This window comes from Microtus ochrogaster, unplaced genomic scaffold, assembly GCF_000317375.1.
Source record: "Microtus ochrogaster isolate Prairie Vole_2 unplaced genomic scaffold, MicOch1.0 UNK13, whole genome shotgun sequence".
NCBI lineage: Eukaryota > Metazoa > Chordata > Mammalia > Rodentia > Cricetidae > Microtus > Microtus ochrogaster.
The window spans coordinates 4,042,241-4,069,048 of record NW_004949111.1 but is presented as its reverse complement, the minus strand read 5'-3'; the positions used below and the strand labels follow the sequence as shown (position 1 = coordinate 4,069,048).

Below are 26,808 nucleotides of genomic sequence, written 5' to 3'. Positions count from 1 at the left end.
ACATAATAATACTAAATTATATGATTTAGTACAAAAAAAAAAACAGCACAACCAAAATGACATGAAATAAAGTCTAATAAAATATATGATATATTTGTATATATATATAATCAACCCAGGAACTTTTTTTGCAGTATGTGGTGTTTTCCTGCAATGCTGGTTAAACTCCAAATGCTTATCTATAATGTGTTTTTAATAGTTTAGGATATAATTCTCCCAATAAAGTATGAAGCTCAGTGTTTTTTAATATATTCACAGATACATGCAACTATCGACTCTATTAGAGTATTTTATTAGTACAGTGACAACTCTGTACCTATTACCTATGGATCTTCCCCTACCCTATCTTTCCCTCTGAAAGAACTAATCAACTTTCTGTCAAATTTCCTATTTTACTTATTTATATGAATTGAATCATATGATGAATTCTACCTTATGACTTCATTCATTTAATTAGTATAATCCAAGATTACTCTATTATAGTGTATATCTTAACTTTTATGATTGAACAACAATCCATATTAGGTATTATCACTTTTTATTTTTAGACCTATACATTGATGAGCATTTGGATTCATTCCATCGCACATATAAGGCTACTCTATGTTCTAAAAGATTCTGTAATGGAATATGTTTCATTTCTTGCCAGTAATATACCTAGAAGTGAAGTTGCATTAAAACCTATTATTTGTTGCTTAATGAATTGTCCCAAAGTTATATACTGTTTTGAAAGTTAATGTATACATAGAGATAACATTATACAGACTGAAAAGTTTGTGTTAAAAATAGTTAAAAAATAAAGAGGACACCAATTTGAAAGAGAGCAAAGAGGAAGACATGGGAAGGAGAAAATTATGTAAATATAATAGCAAAAATGTTTTTATTTATTTTAACTTTTTTTTCTATGAGCTTCATAGGTTTGTATCTTACATTTAAATAGTTAGTCTATTTGGGGATTTTTTTGGCATAGTGTAATGTAAGAGAACCTTTTTTTTTTCAAGTGGCTGCACCTTACCCTGTTACCATTTGTTAATAAAATTATTCTGTTCTGCATGGAGTGTTTTTGACACTATTGTAAAAATCAGTTTAAACTGATCCATAATTTCATGTATAGATTGTAATTTTGCCATTGAGCTTCCTGCTTATTATTGTAACAATACCACACATCATTTCAAAAAAATCTGCTGTGTGGGCATTTCAGCACCCCAAAAAGACCCTTTGTGAGCCATATTCAGAGTATCTGTCATGGTACTGTATGATAAAGTTTTGTCAGCAGAGTACTGCTAAGTTGGGAGGGGTAAATTAGGACTGTATAGTACTAAATGAGGTGAAAAGTTGTTGGGAACTGTCACATTGGATCCAAGCAGTGTGTCAGATATAGCTTTGTACTATATCATTTCCATATTTACTCTTTTATATTTTTGCCTCCCCAAAACCATGGACTTGACTTGTTAGTAGTGTTTCAACCTCCTTAAAAATGAAACTCTTTATGGTGTCAGGTCATATATTTATCTTCAAACCAGTTTCATTTTGGTCCATATTTTAATCCCAAAACTGCCCCAACTGTCTGTTCTTTATTTTCCATTTTATTCTTATTTGTATTTAAATTACCCTCCTCAAAATTCATTGATTTTTGTCTTTTCATAATGTCCCCAAGATTGCATAAATTCTGCTCACAGACATTTGTTTGATTGAGTATTCCAAGTCCTCTTACTTGCTTTTATGCCCTGTTAGTCTGTCCTCCCCTGATCCATTCTTTTTGTGAGGTTTCCATTTCCATTTTACTTTGGTATTCTTCAGTAATTCCTTATTGAACACCATTTTCCTATCCTGTATTACTTCCTTATTTCATTCAGCTATTTTGCATGTGTTCGTTAGAAATTTTTTGTAGATTTTTATCCTCTTTTCTTTGTATACTTTCTGTATAAGTTGCTTTTAGGATTTACCTGCACCACTAACTAGGGCAAAAATCAGTGACTGGCTAGGTCATAGGCCCTAATGCTATTATTAGGCTAAATTAATATAGTATTAAACTGTCTCCTATGTTCTTATCTTTATATCCATTGATTAGTGAATCTCATAACCGTCCTCAGAAGAACTTCTTTTTTTACTACATGAGAATTAGTACAAAGACCCACAACCAGCTAGTGTGCAGAGAATAAGAGACTGGAGTGCTCAACATTAAATGAAATTTTGTGTTATACTGCCTTTTCTCAACATCCAGGCATCATTACAGAAGAAGTGATGAAAAAAATAAGCCAGAAGGAGTAACTATCCGTAACAAAACAATATATGCCTATCATGAGAGCATAGTTGTACATATAAACTCAGAATGGCTAGGGCTACACATTATGAAAGACTACCCATGCTCCAGTAGATGATCCCACAGACATACACCTATAGGCAGTACTAAGTGGACTCAGAGGGTATTAAATTTAAAAGACAGATGAAGTTGGGAGGGAAAGCTGGAGAGTGTAGAAGGTGGATTGGAAGGGAGAAAATGAGTAGACTGGATCCAAAATTATATGAATGTATGAATATTAAATATAGTACTTATTAATAAGAAATGTATATTTAACAAATGCCATTTTTAAAAAAATTTAAGAAATATATATTTAACAAATGCCATTTTTAAAAAAATTTAGGCACAACATGTCACTAATTCATTCTTGAAACACTATTAAGTTCTTTCCAAACCCAATTCAGACACCAGTCAAGAGTAAAGGAAACCATTCAAAACAGAAGCTTAAGAAATGATTTTAATAAATCTGTGTGCAGTTTGCTCTGTTAGACCTTCTCCAAGATGTCTTTTCATGAAAATTTTTACTAATAAAACCCCTATATGGCAAGATAGAAACTGAATAAATGATCCTAGTTTATACTTTTTAATCTTCCCTCAGCCCCTTACCAGAAAAGTCTATCTTTAAAAAAAAAAAACTTCAGGCCATCAATTCAGTCACAGGGTAACTAACAGTTAAGTTTGAGCTGACCTGAAAGCCTTGCATGCTCAGATTTTATTGTAATAGAGTTAGTTCACAAGCCATAAATATAGTCCCAGAAGGCACATTTGTTGCCCTTGAAAACACATCCTAAGTAAAACATATATTAGTCAGACAATATATGTTAACTGGATTCTCACTGTGGCTTCTCACCATAGATTTTACTTTTCTTAGTTTAATTTTTAGTATAGTTCACTTAACTTAGTTCTGTCTGTTTTCAGAACAGCTGCCTTAATGCTGATGGACCCAGGTGTTTTTCTTTGATCAACATACCAATTGATACGTTGAAATGCTTTACTTTCCATGAATGTGTGTTGAAAGTGTTAGAACTAAAACTACCCCCTACCATTTCATATTCAGTGCTACCTGCTGTGATTTTAGGCTTATCCGCCAAATAAATTCAATGACCTTATAGCACCTCGAATCACCAGCCAATTAAGTTTTCCTTCAGAAAATAGGAGAAACTAACAGAAACAATTGTAAAAAGCAAGTATCATTAATTCTTATTTAGAATCCTATGCCTAGATTTGTAAGGCTTATAATAATATATTGTTATAAAATTAGTGTATGCCATCATCAATATCTGCTATATTTTCAGTTATCTGATACTTTATCAAGATATTTTCTTTTGATTTACTTGTATACAAATGTAACAAAAGCATTTTGTAGAATATTTGTAGACAACCAGAAGTACAAGTCACAAATCTTTTAAAAAATCCTTTAAAAGTGGCCGTATGTGATAGTTCATCATTCATAGTATAACCTGATGATCAGCCTATAAAAATCCACTTCTTTTCTGGGGTTAGCTGCATTTAGCAATCAAATTTCTGTATTAGTTATTAGACTAGTAAATAAAGTAAGTTGGGATCTTAGTGCATTGTTATAAAACACCCTAATATTGAAGTTGAATACAAGGCAACAGGAATGAGCCATGCCCCAGAGATGATCCAAAGTCCAATATATCAGTAGTGGTTACACTCCTTGTGGTATGCTCTCCCTCAGTGTACAATATGGGAAAGAATTGCAAGTTAGGAATGCAAACAGTCTCTGTTACAAATATAACGATTATTAACATCTTGTTTTCAGACTAATTAAAAGCCAAATCCTTCCCTGTAAGCATTTATGCATGACCCAGAAACAGTGAAGCACTCATCATGTTTTCTGAGTTTGTGGGTACATATAGGAGTGTCTGAATTCTGACACACATTCTGAATTATTTTCTTTGAGTATAGTGATTTCTGTTTGACACAGCTTAATATTAGTTCTGAAAGAGCAGATCTATTAGAATTTGAGTATAGATTCAGGTCTAGGTTATAAGGTCATATGAAGTCAATAATAAAAAACCAAAGCAAAATACAGTGGCAGCATTCTGTTAGAAAAACAAAGTCAGCCAAGAAAAGCAAGGTTAGAGTCAGATTATATCCAAGTCTCAGTGACAAACAAGAATGCCCTATCTTTTTTATCTTCCTTTTTTGGAATTTAAATTGATCTGCCCCAAAATATTTACACAGGGTGATAAAATCATCAAAAATTATGAGTAGACATCTGATGTAATGAGTGCTTATTTGAAAAAAAGGTAAAGTACTTCCAGTGTATCTACATCTAGAAATTACCTGTACATATTTTTTTCCTTTTAAAGTTTTTACATTTTTTTCTGACCTGGATTATCTTTCAGTACTTATAAATTAATAAGTATTTAATGTATTCATATCATTTTATCATCAGAATTAGCTACATTTTTATAAAATGTATTTTCTCTGATTGCAGTAGCAGTAAATTTAGAATTTGCAGAATTAACTTTACAACTTTATTGAGATTGTGGAAATAAAACAAGTGGACAGGCAGCTGCTTTAGTGATATCAATGAAGATAGGTCTTAGTGTATTAGTTCATTTGTGTTACTATAATGCAATATAGTTATAGTTAATCAAGTTACAGTATAAAGAAATGGTTTTTTTATTTTTAAAACAATCTTATTTTATATACCAATCCCAGTTCCTTCTTCCACCCTTTTTGTAACATTGTTCTAAAGGTGCAACTCTTAGGGGTACATCCTGTGGTAGCATTTTGTTTAGCAGAGTCCTAAGGTGATAGAGAAACAAATAAGGAACATGGAAAAAATAATTGACTGTGTATTCTCTGATATCTTTTACTTGTCATATGAATCATTTAGGATTCAAACCATGAGTTTTCACTTGAATGTGTTTATCTAATCTAATCACCTCCTAAAGATTCCATCTTCTAATATTGTTGCCATAATTAGGATAAGAGCCTGCGCCCCTGGAATTCCTAACAAATCTGGTTCAGCCACCTATCTTCAATAAGTTTATCAAAAGAACCTAAATAATGGTGAACAGGCAAAGGAGATTTAGTCAATGTGACCAAATTGGGAAGAGTGGAAGAAATCCAGTGAAATCCCTGCAAAATTCATATTTGGCATTCTGACATAAGGTTAATGTTGTGTGAAGTTTTACTCTTAGTTTTTTGGGGGGCTCACCATCCAGCTCCCAAATAAATCATACAGGGAGGCTTATTCTTAGTTATGAATGTCCGGTCTTAGTTTAGCTTGTTTCTTGCCAGCTTTTCTTAGTTTAAATTATCCCATCTATTTTTGCCTCTGGGATATTTCCTTTTCTTACTTCTGTATATCTTACTTTCACTGTTACTCCTTGGCTGGCTAGGTTACTGGTCACTGATGTCCTCCTACCTCCTTCTATTTGTACTGTTTGCCTGTCATCCTGCCTATCCTGCCTCACTATTGGACCTTCAGCTCTTTATTAAGACTAAGGTGTGTTAGACAGGCAAAGAATCACAGCTTCACTTACTTAAACAAATGCAGTATAAACAAAAAAGCAACACATCTTTACATCATTAAACAAATGTTTCATAGCATAAACAAAAGGAACACACCTTAAAATAACATTCTCCAACAGATTAAGTTTTAAATAGAAGGCAAGAGGTATACATAACTAAGTCCTGGTCAAGGTATGGTTATGTCCATAATTGACTTAGTATTGCCTTGACTCTGGTCAGTTCTGCATGGTGATCTGACAAGTTGTCATGGTGGTGAGATGTGAAATCTCTTTACAAATTTTCCCTTTGGCTATCACCAAGCCTAAACCAGTACTCCCACTGTATGATTCCTTGGGGAAATTATGATTCTGTGGGATGACTTGGCTCACCATTCCAGGTAGCCATAGTAACAGACAGAAATGTTCTTTTAAATGCCCTCATTTTCCCAAGCATTCCACTTATATTTTTCTACTTCTTTGTTTTTGAAAATGTCATACATGTATATAATGTATCTTCCCATTCTCTTACTCTAATACATTTCTCTACTTATTTCATATCTTCTTTACAAATGTTTTATAACACACTGGGTCCAATAGTTGTTGCACATATGCACAAGATCATCCACTAACATATGGGCAACTTAAAACACTCACAATGAAAAGTGATTCTTCCTCTGCCAGGGCTTTTAATTTCTCTAGTAATGGAGTTTTGACTATGTTTACAGAATCAAGCATAAATTCCCTCCTGTAAGGCAAGCCTCAAATCCAATCAAGAAAGTGTTTGGTGACTCCATAAACCATCTTGTCATTAATGTATAAGTGGGCATATCTTGCCTGGTGAGTTGGTATTGTAGTGTGAGGAGTACAATATTGTATAAGACCATTGATAATTTTTCTCACCAGAGAGCCCACATAGCACTTTGTAGCACTGTGAATCCAGACAAGAGAAAGGTAGTTTCATGTTCGGTTCAGGAATAATTTTTCTTTGCCCTACAAGTAGAATATGGACTGTCTTCAGCAATAGAGTCTTGGCATCTAGTTAAGATGGGCAACCAAGAGCAATAGATATATTCTTCATTGTTCTGGGTACCTCTTGTTGGTACTTCTCACTGGAGGAAAGTAATACATGCCTGATACTGAAATTTTCACTAAGTCTGTATATTTAGAAATCAGCATTGCTCACCCATGAGGTACTCCGATTCAAACTCCATTAAAGTATATATCTATATATACATGATATACACACACATATATATGCATATATATTAAATAGTTAACAAACTAGTGGAGTTTCATCAAGCTGCTTAATGCATTCTTGATTTTGTTTAACCTACCCTAATCCCTCCTTTCTTCTACTCCTTGTCCCTGTCCCCACTTAAATCTTTTGTTTCCAATATCCCCATTGTTTTTCATAAAACATTTCCCTTCTAATTATGTTTTAAAGTAGCTTATTTTTATTTTATATACATTTGTGTTTTGCCTGCATTAAAGTCTGTGTGAGGGTGTTGAATCCCCTATATCAAGCAGTGCTGATAGTTGTGAGCTGCCATGTGAGTGCTGGGAATTGAACCCAGGTTCTCTGAAATAGCAGTGTTCTTAACCACTGAGCCATCTCTCCTGCCCCTCAACTTATCTTTTTATTTGAGTTTCTAGATAATAGGTTCCAGTGCAGCTTTTTCATACACATTTAATTTTTGTTAATTCTTCCTTTGAGCTCTTATTTTCTCATCCGCTTTAGTCCATTTCTTGCTTGAGCCATTCTACCTCTAGTAAGCTACTTCTTTCCTTTCACCTTTATTTTATTATCCTCTCTTCTCTAAATATGTCACAACAAGGCCCATTTCCAGTTTTATGGGTTTTGATTTTACTCCAGGTTAAATTCACAAAACAAAAATCTAGAATCTAAACATAGAAATATAGAATTTGTCTTTTTGAGCCTTGGTGACTCCAGCTCTGTATAATTTCTTCTAAAACCTGTACTCTTCATTTTATTTTCTTTTACACCAGAGTAATATTCAATTGTGTATATGTACCAAACTGAAGTGCATTCTTTAGTTGATGGTTGTCTATGATTATTAGTCTTCCTAGCAATTGTGAATAGAGAGGCAAAAATGAACATGAATATGCAAGTATCTTTGTAGTAAGGTATCTGGTCCTTTAAATATATGCCTAAGAGTGGCATCACATATATAACACACTTTATTTATCGTTACCATGAGACTTACGTAAAACAGTTTTAAGGTGATTGAGAACTTAAATTTAATTGTAAATGACACATACACTTCATTATACTCACACACTCTGATACTGATACCACAATTTTCATATTTTAATATAACCACTAACATTAAATAATTACTTTAGTACTTTGGGTTTTGTCTTTTATAATAGGATTAAAGGGCATTTACTCAACACAGATATAGTATTAAAATAGGCTGTATTAGTTCATATATTTACTCTTACTAGTATGTTTGCATTTTTACGTTTTCATGCTTTATTTCTATTTGAAATACTGTCTTTTGCATTTCTTATAATATAATAATTTCCTATAATAATATAATATCCAGAATTATATGGATTCTATAAGCTTTTTTTGCTCCATAAAATATCTCTCTTCATTTACTTTTTGAAACAAATTTGCATGACATAATATCCTTGGTTAGCAGTTTTTATTATTTCCAGTATTTTGAATATGTCAATTGATTCTTTTCTCCCTTGAATCTTTCTATTGAGGATTCTGCAGTGATTTCTTCTATGCATCATAAATAATTTCCTTACTATTTTTAATTTTTTATTTATTTTGATTATGTGTTTTGTATGAATTTCTTTTGCTTTATCTTATATTGGGATTATATGATTCATAGATTACTTTATTCCCTAGATTTGGGGACTTTTTGTCCATATTTCTTCATGTAAAAATTTTCCTTTTTTTCTCTTTATCCTTGAGTTTGCCAGAATGTATACTGATACACTTGTCACTATCCTTCAATATCCTTATAATTTCATCACTCTTTTATTTTTTTATTTTTGGATAGATAACTTCCAATTTAACTATCATGTTATTTTCCTATTCTGTGATTAGTTTGCAGTTGATCTACTTTAGTGATTTTTTTCATTTTAATTATTGTATAGTTTAACTCTTTGTTTTCTTTTTTTAAAGATTTTTTTTATTATGTATACAACATTCTGCCTTCATGTATGCCTGCACACCAGAAGAGTGTGCCAGATCTCTTACAGATGGTTGTGAGCCACCATGTGGTTGCTGGAAATTGAACTCAGGACCTCTGAAAGAGCAGCCAGTACTCTTAACGACTGAGCCATCTCTCCAGTACCTAACTCTTTGTTTTCTATTTGATACATGTTAATTAGCATGTTATCTTTGATTCTAATGAAATTGAGATATATGTCAAAAATAATAATCATAAGTATGCTCAGAATAAGGAAAAAGCCATCAACAAAGTGAGAATTTCAATTTCTGGATATATATGAATGATTCCTTTGTTTTGAAAAAAATCCATATTTCATTGTTATCTTTGACTTTTCATATTTGCACATTATAAAAACATTCACCGCTCCCAGATTTTGTTCAAATGGCCTTATTCAAGAGAGAACCCCGCATTAAGTAGCCTGTTATCTAAATTTCAGTATCTCTCAGACACCTATAATATGCTAAGTCTCTCTAAGAGTCTACTTCTCATTCTTTAAGGTTCATTTTCTTGGAACTTGTTCAAAACTTGGAACTGAGTTCAGATCTCCAAAACCGTAAAAGCTGGAGAGAGGAATGCTTATCTTTAAACCCACTTCTTCCAAAAGAATATGGGAGACAGAGACAGTAAAATCACTGGAGACTGAAAGACAAGCTTGACTGGCTTTTGCAGCAGTGAATAATAAGAGAGAAACTGTTTCAAACTATGTATACCACATGCCCAATTCATACAAATAAACAAACATGAATGAGTACACACAATAATGCTTCATTTACACACAAAATATTTTTTAAAATATTTGAATTTCTTTATAGAACATTTTGTGAAATTCCTTGATCAGTGATAGATTTGTACGTTAACATAGCATTGCTTATATCCATAGTATATTTATAAGTTTCTTAAAGATAGTAAGAATTTGTGCATATTCATCTCTGTATACAAACTCAACTTGATGGCTAGCTACCAAATGATTTTTGAAATAGTGGTAAATTTAGTGATTACTAACAATTAGTAAATAATAAAAATACAAACAATTGTATAAATAAAAAATTAGGAAGTTACCATACAACAGTAAAAATATTATAATTAAGAGTCCTATCTAAAATAGTATAACATGTGGTAATATTAGTTAAATACTATTTCTTAGTTTGGGCTTTTATTGCTGTGAAGAGACACCATGACCACAGCAACTCTTATAAAGGAAAACTTTTAGTTTGGGCTGGCTTACAGTTTCAGAGGTTTAGTCCATTTTTGTCATGGCAGGAAGCATAGCAGCGTTTAGGCGGACATGGTACCTGAAAAGAAGCTGAGGGTTCAACATCTGGAACCACAGGCAGCAGAAGATAACTACCACACTAGGCTATCTTGCCTAGTTGCAGTGACACACTTCCTGCAACAAGGCCACATATACTCCAAAAAGACCACACCTCCTAATAGTGCCACTAGCTATGGGTCAAACATTCAAACACATGAATCTATGAGGGTTATTTCTATTCAAACCACCACATGCTATTAGAATAATGTTTAGAAAAATACATGAATCACATGTAGATCTTTAGGATAGTATGATTAGAAACAACAGTTTATAAGAGGTAACAGTGAACACTAGGTTCAATGAGAGACTCAGTCTTACAATTTTTAGGTGAAAAATAGAGGCAAATGTCTGACATTGACTCTAGTCTCCACAGGGGTATGCAGATCTGAGCATGCATATGCATATAAGCATACATCACAAAACAAAATAAGTTTAAAATTAAAAAAATTGACATGACGGAGTACAGTATCACATTTTAGTGACCTTTGTGGTTAGGTATCTCATGACAAATATTTAAACCAATTTATCATCATAAAATCATATGCTTGATATGCCCTTTTACAAATAGGTAATTTTTTTCATGTTGTTCAATAGTACAGTACTTCTTAATAACTGTGTACTTATTATTTTCTCTCCAGACAGATTGTGTCTTACTGTTCTATACTATTACCTTAAATAGGAAATATAATTAGATACAGCCACACTGTGTTTTTTGTGTGTTTCTGCCAGGTAGTTACCCTTTGTCACTAATTTATACCAGTATATAATTAAAGTACATTGATACATGTACTCGAAGACCATAGCATTGAAGAAAATAATTACATTTTAAACACTTTTGACATATGATTTGGTATAGAAAATTAGTAATTTCACCTTTATTTTATATTTATTATAGAGAATATTACTTTAGGGTACTAATTATCTTTACCATTTTACAAATATCTTCAATACCATTATGTTATCAGGGGCACTAGAATAACTTCTTATACTTTTCAAAATATACTCTTATTTTATTTTAGCAATAAAATCATAAAGTCTTTCAAAGAGGAAATATTTCATTATAGGCAAATCATATATGCCTTATACTAGTGAATATCTTTCAGAGTATACCTATTTGATTGTGCAACCAAAAAAGGGTAAAAATTTTTAACAATATCTTATGGACTCCTGTGATGATAAGGGAAATTTCATGAAAAAGCTTATGTCTTCGTAAAAATTTTATTACCAGTTTCTAACAGGAAATTACCATTCAATATTCCTAAACTCTTTCCAAAATATGATTTCATGTTAATGCATAAAAATGTACTTGAAACATGGAGGGAATGGCAAAAAAGTTTATATTTGTTTTAAAATTTAGTCATGTACTCTCCTATGCACCTTGATGACAAGATTGTCCATAATGAAATTCAATAATTTTAGTTCAATTTTAAAGCTAAGATATTGGTAAATATCTACATTTCCACAATGATATAACATTGAGTTCTTTTTTTGGGGGGGGGGGTTCGAGACAAGATCTCTTTGTAGCTTTGAAGTCTGTCCTGGAACTAGCTCTTTTAGACCAGGCTGACTTTGAACTCACAGAGATCTGCCAGCCTCTGCCTCCTGAGTGATGGGATTAAAGGTGTGCACCACACCGCCCTGCTAACATTAACTTCTTGATAACTATAGAAGATATAGATGCTGTTAACTCTCATACCAAAATGTATATCAAATACAAGGATATGTTTTTCTCTCTAAACATGGAGATTTTATATATTAAAAATGGAATAGCTCAGGAACAAATAAAGTTCTGAAAATTTCTAGAAATACAATGAAACAATGTAGATAGCTTTTTTGTAACAAATTTGTAAAGCTATAGTATATTGGTCACAGCATTTTGTAAATTCTTATGTAGTGATTTATTTTCTAAAGAGTTAGCTCTGTCAACTTGAAGAAAATGACTATCAGAAGTAAATTTCCATGTTTTATTTATAGCTTAAAAAGCTTCAAATGACATTTAATTGAGAAGAAAATTTAGGGTCATGGCCTCCCCTTAAAAATCAAATAAAACTCACCATAATACTTTGAAGGAAACTGTTTTGTTTACACAGATTTCTATTGTAATGTGAACATTAGATTCATTATATATTTGTTTACTCTTGCTCATATATTATTCTTCTCTCAGTTTGCAGAAGTCAGTTAACAAGATACAAGAATGAAGACAAAACTGTGAGATTCAAAGAGGCATCTTCAAGTCTCAGTGCCATGCAGCTGTCACAGGGGGAAAAAAAGAAAAAACATGGCTATAGTTTTTCTCCAGACTCTCATACATACACCGATGAGAAGTATCACAGAAAAGCCAGCCGGAAAATATCTATCTATAAGCGCCATTGCAGGGAGTATAGATATGCCCATGGTTTTGAGAGTTTAAAGTATCAAATTACTCCTATTCCTCTAAGTTCTGAGACTTGCACCTCTAATGCATCATCACTTGTTGGCAGCCCAAATTCTAAGAGTTCTAAGTCTGTCAAAAGACAGAAGACTCGAAGAAGTATTACATCTTCTTTGGATGTGGGAACTCAAAGATGCGCCAGATGTTTTATGGAAATCAGTAACTCTTCTTTTCATAAATGCTCCACAAATTCTGATGATTCTGACTCGGACTCTCCTTTACATAGCCAAATTTCCTCAGATTCTAAATGTTCTTTGGGTTCTAAAACTGGTAGACACGTGAAGACTTCTCGAAATAGCCCTTTATCTCGATCCCTGGATCCTAAGCATTGTGTGGGCATCCGCTGCTCTCTGCACGGGGAAGATTTTAAATCTTCTTTGGATTCCACCTCTTATTTACATTGTGAAAGTTGTTCAGCTCTCCAAAATCTTAAGAAATCTGCTGCTACCCAAACCATTCCTATAAAATCTGAAAAAATCATGGGCCAGCATAGTGCCTCTGGCCACATAATGTCGACACCAAAAAGATTATCTGCAAGTGAAAGCAAATTCAGTCTTACTGCCCAAACTCAAAATAAGGATAATTCTGATGATAGCATTATTAAACCTATCAGTGCTAGACATATCAAAGATGAGGCTGATGTTGAAAACAAACTTCTTTCCAAAGATGAGACAGACCATGAAGATGAGACAAATACTGAAGAGGAAACAGATGTTGAAGATGAAACAGACACTGAAGATGAAGACAACAAAGATAAGAAAGATCCCAAAGATAAATCTGACCCCGATGGCAGTGACCCTAAAGATGGAAACTCTGAAAATAATACTGATAACAATAGTGGGTCTGATCCTAGTGGTGCTTCTGGGCCTACAAGTGAGCCTGATTCCATCAAGGATGGTGACTCTAAAAATGGAACTGATCATAACAACGAATCTGACCCTGCCATTGATAAGGCCTCCAGCAGTGATGCTAACTTGAAATATTACACTGATTTAGGCAATGCTCCTGATCTGGCAGAAGATGTCAATCAACACAATAATGCTGACTCCAAGGGTAGCACAACTCCAAACTCTGCCTCTGGAAACAAAAATAGAACTGTGCTGGACTATATTTCTAGTTCCAACTATGATTCTTTTCCTAGAAATGACACTGGACAAGGAAACAATACTTACTCTGAGACTATTAGACCAATTTCCAACAGTTTTAACTTCATCCAAAATGAAACTGATCCTAAGAACAACCCTAGCCCCCAAAATAGCCATGGACTCCCAAAAGATACTGAGTCTAACTATAATACCAAACCCAGTAATGCTACTAGCCACAATGTTGAACCTAACAATATGTCTGACTCTAGCTATGACACAGAACCTTCTAGCACTGCTAATCACAAACATACAGCTGCCATAAAATATTATTCAGACCTTAATGATATCACAGGGTTTACATATGAAGTAAGATCAAGTTTTCTAGTCAGCCCAAACTATTTTGGCAGAAAGAAATATGCTAGTATAACCAGCTTTGCACTTAGCACTATCAATGCCATTGATACTAGCAACATCATCAGCTGTACTGCTGCTATTAGCTATCAATTTACTGCTGGAAAAAACTATGCCCCAGAAAATAAACATTTCCTTAGTCATTTAAATGGATTCAACATTATCATCAAAAATATTCAGAATGATCATAATTCTTCTAGTACCAGCAATATTAACATTCTAACTGATAATGAATTAAAAGCCAGTTCTATATCATCATCTATTCTTAAAATTGTTTATAGAAATATCTCACATTTTATTACTGGCACAAATCATACTTCTTATCCTGATTTTTCGATAACCTCTGAATTTTATGATCCACTTGAATTTGTTAGAGCTTATATAATTTTTGATAGCCAAAATATTGGTGCTCAGTTCCAAAACACTACTGGGTACATGGACCCTTATACTTCTAAGTATGCAACTGGGTCAACAGATGCCCTTGATTCCAAAGAATCTGGCTTTTTAAAAGATTTTTTTGGGGTCCAGAATCCAATTGGCATCAAGGATCCTTCTCCTTTCAAGATTCTTTCCAATACAAATATTCCACTCCACAGTTTTGATATTATAGTTGAAGCTGAACTACCAGATGTTATGAAGTTTGCTGTATCATCAGGTGCTGTGAATAATTTATTTAAGGTAAGTTTACATAAATATACATTTCAAATTCATCCTCAGTTTCTTGTAACTTTAGCATTAGGTTATTGATTTTAGTTTAAAATTAATGGATATGTAAACTGTGGAATAGTGGAGACGAAGTATCCAGTATTATTTATTTTACATGGGAAAGGCTATAGTGTGATTTTCAATAGGAAATATTCATCTTCTATACATTGGTGAATGGAAAAACTAACCGAATAGGCTGTAATAGACTGTTCTACTTCTCTACTTTCTTAGTAATGTTTGAATAGTTCGTAAATGTAAACCTAGTCACAAGCAAGCTAGTAGATTTTTACATAAGTATCGCTCACATGTACCCTTGTTTGGCTATTCACCTTAGAGAAAAGGTGAAGGGAATTATGGAAGGGATGGGACAGAAGGAAGGAGGGAAAAAAGAAGAGCAATCAAAATTAATCTTAAGTATTGTGAATGAAACCATTTAACCAAAATCAACTTTGAAAATACTGATATTTTTAAGAAGGGTTTTTGAAGTAGCTTTGGCATTCTAAACTTTTCATTTACTTTAAAATGAATAACACTTGAGTTATTTTGATGACATGTACGAAAGCAAAACCCACTAATAGATTTTATAACTTTTAGTTTAAAATCTGTTTATCTTATTTTTCTTTATAATAAATAAACTTATGATTTTAGCAATTATTTCCTCTAGTATGAATTATATTCACAAATTAAGATTGCTTAAGTACATAGAGAACTATTTTTGACAATAACAAAGTACAGTTATTTTTGTGTAACTTTACCAACACATTATCAATAAAGCATAATTACATTGATATACATTGAATTTTATACAATAGACAAGGTTAACAAACTTAAATTTGACTTCAGTGTCTGTGCAAATGTTCAACTTCATGTAATTTGCTTTTTTAAATAAGGAAATGAAAACAACTATACACTTAGAGTGAAGCACAGATTCAAATGATCAAAATAGAAGTACAAAATTATCTCCTTAATGCTTTTACTTTGATAGAGAACAGTTTTATGGTTTTTCCCTAGAGACAGCATCTTCGTAGAAACAGCAAGTATGGTTTTTATGTTTTTCTTATATAAACTTAAAGCTCATATTGGGTAGTTATAAGTAATAAAAGAGTATTGCTCAGATAAAATATTTAGAATTTAAAGAGTTTTTTCTTGTCTTTCCATTTCTCTCAAGTGAACCTTTGTTTGCAGTAGTATGAAAAAAATTGAAATATTAGTTTATTCTTTTGGTATTCTTGGCCAAATGAAAGCATGGTTTTAAAGTTTTATCTTTCTCTATTAAATATACCTTCCTTTTTTTCTTAATCTGTGGCTTTCTAGGTAGCTGGGTGACTGGACCCTGGAGTCCCCCTCTCCTCCTTTTCTCACCCCACCAATCTTCTTCCCAGATTTCTCATATTTATTTATTCTCTCTGTCTGCCAGCCCCATCTATCCCTCTCCTCCTTGGCTATTATCCACTCAGCTCTTTATTAGACCAATCAGGTGTTTTAGACAGGCAAAGTAACAGAGCTTACAAAGCAATGTAAAAGAATGCAACACAACCTTGCATTATTAAACAAATGTTTCACAGCATAAACAAATATAGCACTTTTATAGGTTATTTTTTATTAAAAATTTCTGCCTCCTCCCCGCCTCTGCCTCCTATTTCCCTCCCCCGCTCACCTCCCCCTCCCTCTACAGCCCTAAGAGCAGTCAGGGTTCCCTGCCCTGTGGAAAGTCCAAGGTCCTCCCCCATCCATCCAGGTCTAGGAAGGTGAGCATCCAAACAGCCTAGGTATCCACAAAGCAAGTACATGCAGTAGGATCAAAACCCAGTGCCACTGTTCTTGGCTTCTCAGCAGCCTTCATTGTCCGCCATGTTCAGAGAGTCTGGTTTTATCCCATGCTTTCTTAGAGCCAGTCCAGCTGGCCTTGGTGAGTTCCCAATAGATCAGCCCCATTGTCTCAGTGTGTGGGTGCCCCCCTCGTGGTCCTGACTTCCTTGCTCATGTTCTCCCTCCTTCTGCTCCTCATTTGGACCATGAAAGCAGAGTTCGGTGCTCCAATGTGGGTCTCTGTCTCTATCTCCTTCGATTGCCAGATGAAGGTTCTATGATGATATGCAAGATATTCATCAGTATGACTATAGGGTAGGGCCATTTCAGGCTCCCTCTCCTCAACTGCCCAAGGAACTAGCTGGGGACATCTTCCTGGACACCTGGGAACCCCTCTAGGGTAAAGTCTCTTGCCAACTCTAAAATTGGCTCCCTTAATTAAGATATATACTTCCCTGCTCCCATATCTACCCTTCCTTTATCCCAACCATCCCATTCCCCCAAGTTCTTCCCATCCTCCCCTTCTCACTTTTCTCTCCTCATCTCCCCTTTCCACCATCCCACCCCACCCCCAGTTCCCAGTTTTTGCCCGGCAATCTTGTCTACTTACAATATCCAGGAGGAGAACTATATGTTTTTGTTTGGGTTCACCTTCTTATTTAGCTTCTCTAGGATCACGAATTATAGGTTCAATGTCCTTTATTTATGGCTAGAAAACAATTATGAGTGACTACATCCCATGTTCATCTTTTTGGGTCTGGCTTACCTCAGTCAGGATAGTGTTTTCTATTTCCATCCATTTGCATGCAGAATTCAAGATGTCATTGTTTTTTACCACTGAGTAGTACTCTAATGTGATTATATTCCATACTTTCTTTATCCATTCTTCCATTGAAGGGCATCTAGGTTGTTTCCAGGTTCTGGCTATTACAAACATAGTTGAGCATATACTTTTGTTGTATGATAGGGCCTCTCTTGGGTATATTCCCAAGAGTGGTATTGCTGGGTCCTGGGGTAGGTTTATCCCAAATTTCCTGAGAAATCGCCACACTGCTTTCCAAAGTGGTTGCACAAGTTTGCATTCCCACCAGCAATGGATGAGTTTACCCCTTACTCCACAACCTCTCCAGCAAAGGCGATCATTGGTGTTTTTGATTTTAGCCATTCTGACAGGTGTAAGATGGTATCTCAAAGTTGTTTTGATTTGCATTTCCCTGATTGCTAAGGAAGTTGAGCATGAACTTAAGTGTCTTTTGGCCATTTGAACTTCTTCTGTTGAGAATTCTCTGTTCAGTTTAGTGCCCCATTTTTAAAGCACATTTTAAGCTAATATTCCACAACATTTCCTCTTTTGTCTAAATAAAAATGAAAGGTTTTAACTTTAACATAATAAAGCTATTTACAGTTATCCAGTACATTTACAATATTTAGTCTATTTGTATTTTGCAAATTTAGAGAAAATACTCCATTATATATCTTAGGTCATCCAAAATTTTATACCTGATTTACTTTCTATCCTAACTAAGGAAAACTGAAAATATAAGTATCTAGACTTCAACTCCATGAAAAGCCTCAGAAGGATGTAATATTACCTAACAACAGAGAAATCAGCTGCCATAAGAGTCATCCAAAGGTTCTCTGAAATTTTAGGGTGTCTATCTTAAGCCTACAGGCCTAGACAGACTCTGGCAGACTCTTCTATGAAGCAGAAAGTTGGAAGGATTGTCCTACCTGGTTTTGGCAATGTGCAGGAGTCACTTTCCTGTGAGTCCTGCATTGGCAGTCTATACAGCATACTCTCAAGTAGTCAAGGCAAGAGCAGTTACTTTCCCAAATGGCTAGCCTTCCCTCATTGAAAGTAAACTCCATATATAGTTTCATCATTCTTTAATGAAGTAAATTGGTGATTGCAGGAGCAGGTGTATCTCACTATCATGAAAAGCCCTATGTTAATAAAACATTTTAAATGTCATATCCTATAGCCTTTGAATGTATGAAGATCATTTATCTGTCTAAACTATACTTGTTTATAACCTTGAAAACCTAAGGTGACTACAAATTTAATTATTAAAGATTAACTCATTAATCACCCTCATTTCTTAATTATGCTTTGCATTTTAAATGATCTGTGTAAGCACATTACCCAAACCAAGAGTAGAAACATATGTACAGTATAACAAAAATTACTTTCAATTTGTATAAATATAACAAAAGCCATGCCAATGCAAAATATCTGAGATTAATAGTTGTCCTTTTATCGTATATTCCTATGTTCTTTTAAATGATAAAATCCATAATAAACCAAATAACCAAAGACCACCCACCCTATCTCGTGGGAATGTGGGCATTGTGTTCTCTGTATTGCTTCCTGTTGTCTGTGGGAGAAGGCATCTTTAGGGGGTCCTTGATAAAATTGAGATAATGACCAAGTCCTGGGAAGATCAGCTGTAGCTTTCATTGATAGATATCACCTGTCAAGATTCAGTAGGTCTCCCCTGATCAAACTTGATCCATTATTGATCCGGAAGGAATCTACAGTCTCCTGTCTCATGTAGGATCAAAAACAAAATCTATTCTCCAAAGCAGCACATCTTTCAAGTTTCACTTTACAGATACATAATTTTACTTCCATTTTAAAGTTAAGGCATTCTTAAAGTATATAGGCTGGTTTATTTCAGTAGTCTCTCAATTCCAGTTGCTTTAGCAACTATCATTTGCTTCTCAGCAATCAAAAAATTCAAAAGCAACACAATAGCATACAGAATCCAGACTTTCTGTGTATTTCCTATCTCAATGTGGCCTTTTCCTTTTTTACTATTTTACTTCTCTCTTTAAAAACTTGATTGTTTTTAATATATTTCTTTCTTTGTTTTACTGTCTATATCATTTTTTTCTTAAGCCTACTCACATTTTTATACATACTGTAACCTTTTGGAAGATTTTTTTTTTCATCTGGATCTGTCTTCTTGCATATTGCTAGTCTTTTTTGATCACATGAACCTTTAAACTCTTAGCTAAGAGACATGACTATGACTTCTGCACAGCTTTGGAGGCTGACTCTGCCCACTTCTAATTTGGTGAAAGCCAAATCTAAAGTTCTCAGCTAGGTTGAAGGTAAGTTTGACCAGGAACTGTATGCAACCCCCAGCTATGGAATGCTTGTGTCCTGCAGTGTGACAGGCATTTTTTACTTAAATTTTTGTTTCTATAAAGTGTGGAAAGGGCTGTTTAAGTGCTCTGTTCTAAGATAGAGTTTCTTTTTTTAATTTTTTAAAACATCTTTTTTTTTTCATTTTATCTGCCAATCCAAGTTCCCAGTCCCTCCCCTTCTCCTGTTCCCTTTACCTTGCCCCCTTACCTCCCCCCACCATCCACTCCTCAGAGAGGGTAAGGCACATTGCTTTGAGGAAGGACCAAGGCCCTCCGTACTATATCTAGGTCGAGTAAGATATCCCTCCAAAGAGAATATATTCCCAAAAAGTCAGGGCAAGCAGTAGGAATAAATCTTGGTCCCACTGCCAATGGGACCAGAAGTCTAAGGTAGAGTTTCTTAAAAGAGCCACATCATTTTTTTCCAGCTTTTGTGGGCACTAGGAATATTCAAGCCTCATGTTGGAGTGCCAAAATGTTCTTGGGTTTTTTTTTTCATTATTTTGGCTCTTTGGAGGGACCCACCACTAATCTACCAAATAAATACACACACGGAGACTTATTCTTACTTATGATTGCCCAGCTTTAGCTTGGCTTGTTTTAGCCAGATTTTTCTTAAATTATCTCATCTACCTTTTGCCTCTGGGCTTTTATATTTCTCTATTCTATATACCTTTCTTTTTTTTCTTAATCTGTGGCTTTCTGTGTAGCTGAATGACTGGACCCTGGAGTCCCTCTCTCCTTCTCCTTTTCTCACTCCTCAATATTCTTCCCAGATTTCTCATATTTATTCTCTCTGTCTGCTAGCCCCATCTATCCCTCTCCTGCCTGGCTATTACCCACTCAGCTCTTTATTAGATCAACCAGGTGTTTTAGACAGGCAAAGTAACAGAGCTTACAAAGCAACGTAAAAGAATGCAACACATCTTTGTATTATTAAACAAATGTTCCACAGCATAAACAAATGTAGCAGATTTTAAACTGATATTTCATAACAGGACATTTATACATTTAATTAATTTGTTTAATAGACCTTAAAAGAAATGTTAAATGCCCACATAGTCTAGAAAATGCAATATCCTTCAAAAACGTATACCTCAATATATTTATATAGAGATAATCAATTTTCCCACTCCTTGCTTTTTATGAGTATGCTATATTTTCTTACAGTTGAAGATGTGTTTCTTTGAAATTTTCTGTCTGACATGTGTTTCCACGAAAGATCTCCTGTTCAAAGATAAAGGCAACTTGCTCAAGGTCTGTTAATTGTTCAACTTCTTTACTTAGAGGACCATCAGTTTACCAGACATTACCATAAAGTATCTATTTGATATAACAATTTAATATTTTTCCATGTTACTAAAGTGTTTGATGGTCTCTTAGTGTTATATTACTTGCCAGCTAAGGACTTTTATCATTCGTATTTTCGTAGTGTTTAGTTATTGAACCAGAGCCACTGTTGTGTTAGACAAGTGATCTACCATTTAACTACAGCTATAACTAAGAAAGAGACTTGAAAATGTTCAGTTTGATATAATAAACTGAATTGTATTATCCTTTTAGTATAGTTAAAGCTTTCAAATTGAAAGTAACCGAAGTAATTCTCTCCAAAAATTCTGAGAGGAAAAAAAAAAACCTGAGCAATTAAAAAAAAGAGAGCCTCTACTAATGTAAATCTTTCACTTTTTCTCTTGATAATTTGTGAGAAAAATCATCATTAATCTTATAATATATAAAGATGTTGCCAGGTGAGGTGGTACATGTCTTTAATTCCAGCACTCCAGGGGCAGAAACAATCAGTTAGATCTCTGTGAGTTCTACATAGCCTCATCTACATAGCACATTCCACATAGACCAAGGAATGCTATATAAGACTCTGTCTCATACAAGAAAAATTGATTTAAATTTTCTTTTAAACTTTTCTCTATATTTATGTTATGTGTAGTTTTCTGAGGCAAATACAAACATACAAAAGCATAAGCGAGGAATCCAAAGTGAACCAGTTTTCCCAAGTTCTGGATAAGGAATACCTTTGTTACTGCTCTTGTGTATAGAAAAATAAATGCCTGTTATCCTTTCTGAAAAAAAAAAAACTCGGATCATAATTTTCCTGATTTTTCAGGGATTCTCTTTATTATAGCATCAGAGCTACATTTTTCATCTTGTAAATTGTATACTACAAATAGGTACTGGTAATAGCTAAATAAATACATAGTGGTAGACAATGAAGAAAGAAAAGTGTTATAGGCCCTGAATAATAATTATAGATAATTATATAAGAGTCTCAACCAGAAAAAAATACCAAGATTATTAATTATGGGGGTTTAAGCAAAAGTTCAGAAAAATTAAGTATTTAATTCATTCAAAATATTCTTAATAAAAATTGTAAATAATATGTAAGGTTACATTAAAAAGGTTGAGAAATCAATGAAATTATAAGATAGATGAAATTTGCAGTTATTCAAGCTCTTAGTAATACGAAGTACAATTTTATGTAGTTACATTGTCTCTGTTTCCCATATGAAGAATTAGAAGCATAGAATAATCAAGTAATGTTTCCATGATTACATAGCTATCAAATTAAATAGCATATAATTAAACATATAGAGTTAATTTGTATACTAGCTATAGCATTCTATTTTAGCAATCAAATATAGTAAATAGAGCATTAATGTAATCATCTATATAGGTTACAAGTAAATATCACTATGGTTCCATCTTAATATTTTAAGAAATAGTATTTTCCCTGTTATTATAAGGTAATCGTAGCAGTTTCTAGAATAAGGACTTGAATTTTTCAAGGATCACAATATTCAATATTTTCTATTACAATAATTATTTGAAATACTCTAAGCAGAAATACATTATTTTACTACCACTTATATTCCTTAGTTTGTTTTTATCCTGTTGTTGCAGCTCAAACTCCAGTTAGCAGACAAACCTTGGCCTTTGATTAATGAAAAGAATACCTTGAGATGGAAAAGACAAAAGCACAACCAAGAAGGTTCTGAGAATATGAGCAAATAACTTCAAAAAGAACTACAAAGATTCCTGAGCAATGTTTATTTCATGTTTATTATTCTTAGATATTCTCCACATTATATGCCTAAGCTTTTATTTTCTGTGGTGGCCACAAATATTTCAAAGTACCATGTAGCATTTGCCCCCATCCATATTACTTACATATGGTAGACTCTGGAATTAGGAGGAGGACACACTGTAATCCTCTCTAGACATACAAAAATAAATTTTATTGTTAAGTATTCAAAATATAGACATGTTTTTCAAGCAGAAATTCTTCCTTGTATTCTCAAGACAGTTTTACCTTTAAAATAATTTTAAGGCATATCTTATTTATGTCTTATATATTTGTGGTGACCATTCTAGATTTAAAAGAACACATAATGAATATCTATTTCATTGTTAATCTTAATTGTTGTTGTTGCTACTGTCTTGTGAGTATGAGGCTCAAAATTAAAATAGTTAAGACTCATCATTATTGTTCAGTGTTTGTTTAACTTTCTATTTGTCTCATTCAAGTGAAGCTATCTATGGGGTCCTCCTGTAAGAAACAACCTATTGTATAGGACTTAACAAGATAACTGAAAAATAGTCAAAATAAAGAAAAATTTATTTTCTTTTCAATTAGAAAGCAGAGCTGGGTTTCTAGGCATATTTGAATAAACACCTATTTGACTGTTGAATTTCAGGTACACTACATACTAGACAATCAAGCCATGTTAATTTGAAATACTTTTGTATAAGATGCAGAGAAGGAAGACACTCTGTGTTCTCTATTAGTCATTACTTAAATTTATGTGTCATCTCCAGCTTTCCAAGTTTCCTAAATTTTTCTTTGCCTTACATTTTTTATACACGTGTGCACACACACACCCCATGTTCTCTTTTATATCTTCCCTCAAGATAAAAATTTCTGCCTTCATAAGCCTCATGTAAACAGTATGCATTGATTCTATCCTCAAGTTTCTAGTTATCAACCATCCATGCATTTGGGGAACTACCAATAGTTTAGCATGCATAGAGTTCATGGTGTAAATGAAGTGGTGATAGTAACTCATATGGGAAACAGATGTAAGACCCTTGTTTCCCATAATAGAAAAATAAGTTTTCTTTCAGAAAATGTATAATTATTAAGGATTTAAAGCAGGGTAATAATATGATCTGATTGAGCTGCTAAGAACTCCGTTGATTGGTGGTATGGGGATGGATTTTAGAGAAAGCTGAGAGTTAAGGGGACTGACTAGAAAGCTTGCTTCCCTGTATTATTCTAGACATTAACTCTCATTTTCTTGAAATAAGGCAGAAGGCAGTGAATATGGAGAAGGGAATATATACTTGGGATATTAAAATAAAAGCAACTTAAAATTTGTAAATAGTTAGATGCATGAGGAAACAAGGAAATACTTAAGACAACTCAGTTTCCTAATATGAATGGTATTGGTGGCATGACTGATCAAAAATGGAAAACATTTTGTGTGCCTGAGGAGATAGAATTACATTTGACTTAAGATTTAGATTTCAGAGTAACATCTAAAAATTATATACTTGACCCTGCAAGATTTATAAGTGGTTCCAGGTGCCTACTTTCACTCCTCATGATCTAAGTTTGATCCCTGAGACGTACGTGGTGGAAGGAAAGAACCAACTCCCATATTTTTTTTCTCTGACCTCTACACATGTACCAGTACACGTGTACACAAACACATACACACAAGTTATAAATAATTTTAAAAATGAAAGTAAAATTGTAAATGAAAGTGATGTTACAAATTTATCTATCATAAGGCCAGAATTTAAGTGCCCTCATGAAGAAATAAAACTAAGCATAACGATGTTAAGAATGTCTTGTTTTCTGACCAATCACCCAAAATCTCATTTGCAATGTTGGGACAACCAACTTTGGCTAAGGCCTAGAGTATCTGACAGACAGACTATTTTCAGAGGCAGGAATATTTGAACAACCATCTTACACCGTCTTGGCAAGGTTTGACAGCCTTTTTGCTTGTATCCTGCTTGTTCAGTCTGGACACTGTGAATTTTGCCAAAAATTGAGGCAGGGGAAGTTCTTTGCCCAAAGGACAGTTTTGCCAAGAAGAAAACATCTCCAAGTGGAGTGTCTTTGGTGCCCAAAATTTTCTCTGGAATAGATCAGTGCTGCCAGAAGTAATTGTGTCTCAAGTTAACAGAATCCTAAGTTATTTAAATGCCATATTATACAGTTCTTTGAAGTGTTTGAAGATTATCTATCTCTGCCCACCTCTTAACTATTTTCCTGAATTCTCTGGGTACCCCAATTTAAACACACGTATCTGAAGATTCAAAGCTAACACTCACATATGAGAGACAGCATGAATCTTTATGGATCTGGGTTAGTTCACTCAGAATCACTATCATTTTTGACAGAGGGTCTCAAGTAGCTCTGACTGGCCTCTAACTCACTGTACACATAAGAAGGATGTTGAATCCCCAATCCTCCTGCCTTCACCTACCAAAGTGCTGAGATTACAGGCATGTATCACTGTGCCCAGTTTTTATTCTTCACTGATGCAATCCAGGGCCTCTTGTATGCTGGGTGAGTGCTCTATCAACTGAGCCATGTCCGCAGCTCTGATTTTGCTCATTCTTAAAGCTGATGCCTAGCTAAGTGACGATGGGATTTTAATTCTACTCTTTTCCTTTTTGAACATTTATTTTGGTTTTATGTGTATGACTGTTTTGCTTGCGTGTGTGTCTGTGAGCTACATATCTGCCCTGCTGGAAGACAACAGAAGAGGACATCAGATCATTTGCGACTGGGGCTATGGATGTTTATGGGCTACCATGTAAATATTGGGAGCTTAACTAGGGTTCTCTGTAAGAGTAACAGGTTCTCTTTGCCATTGAGCCATCTCTCCAGCGCCTAAATCTACTTTACATAAGTACTGGGGACATTGTTTATTACTAAAATATCCCTCCCTTCCCATCTTAATCTGGGTGCCGCCTGATGTACCGTTTTAAGGTGCTCAAGTCCACAGCCTGGTCAGGCTATTGCCCTTATTTTTTATTTGCATAAATAAAAGCCATAGCCCAGAGTGTCCACTAGGAGGCAAGTTCATTCTGGCAGCTGAGCCATGTGTATGGTAGAGGATAGATTGGACTTTTGGCACTTGCAGTGTCATTATGAGAGAGGGTGGACAGGGTAACCAATGTGAAGCCAGCCTCGCCTGTGATGTCCCTGGTCATTTCTAGGGATCAGGAAGTGTTCATTGGTTCTGCCTGACTTTCTTGTTTTAAACACAGAGAAATTAAGAAAAGCAGGGCTTGGTGATTCCCTGGCCACAATCATCTGATGACTGAGATACTAGCAAGTGACTAGGTGGTGGGTGTGTATACAGCGTGGATGGCTAATGCTTTGGGTTGGATAATGGGAGGCTGTAAGTAAGGAAGCACGTGGGCTTTGCTGCAGCTAGAATGGCTGTTTATTTGGCTTGTCATCTGCAAACTGCAGCTTATATTTGGTCACACATTGAAACAGTCACCTTAAACTCCCATTAAATCCTCGTTAATCCTGATACCACCTTCTCCACTCATTGGTGGTTAGTTCAATGCATGTTTCTTTTCAATATAATATTTTTATTGATTCTTTGGGAATTTCATATCATATATCTTGATTACACTCATTGCCCAGTTCTTTAATATCTGCTCCCCCTACCCTTGTCACCTTCTCCGAATTAGATGAAGAGAGTCCAATTTGTGTTATCTATAAATTCACCAGAGTGTGGTCAAATTATCAGTGGCCCCCCTTAAATAGAATGGAGTCTTTCCCGTCCTGCTCCCCCACTGGAATTCATCAATTGTGGAAAGCTACACTTTAGCATCCTTAATACACTTCTTAAGAGTTCTCTT

The 26,808-nt window shown here is 34.2% G+C and overlaps 1 protein-coding gene across 1 annotated transcript in view; it reads left to right on the top strand.

Annotated features, from left to right (window-relative positions):
• The window catches only part of LOC101997307, a 453,400-nt gene that overhangs the window by 221,844 nt on the left and 204,748 nt on the right, over positions 1–26,808 (top strand). Inside the window, exon 14 of the mRNA XM_026789039.1 lies at positions 12,476–14,916. Within this exon, the coding sequence (XP_026644840.1) occupies positions 12,476–14,916 (2,441 nt within the window). The remainder of the gene's footprint in view (positions 1–12,475; positions 14,917–26,808) is intronic.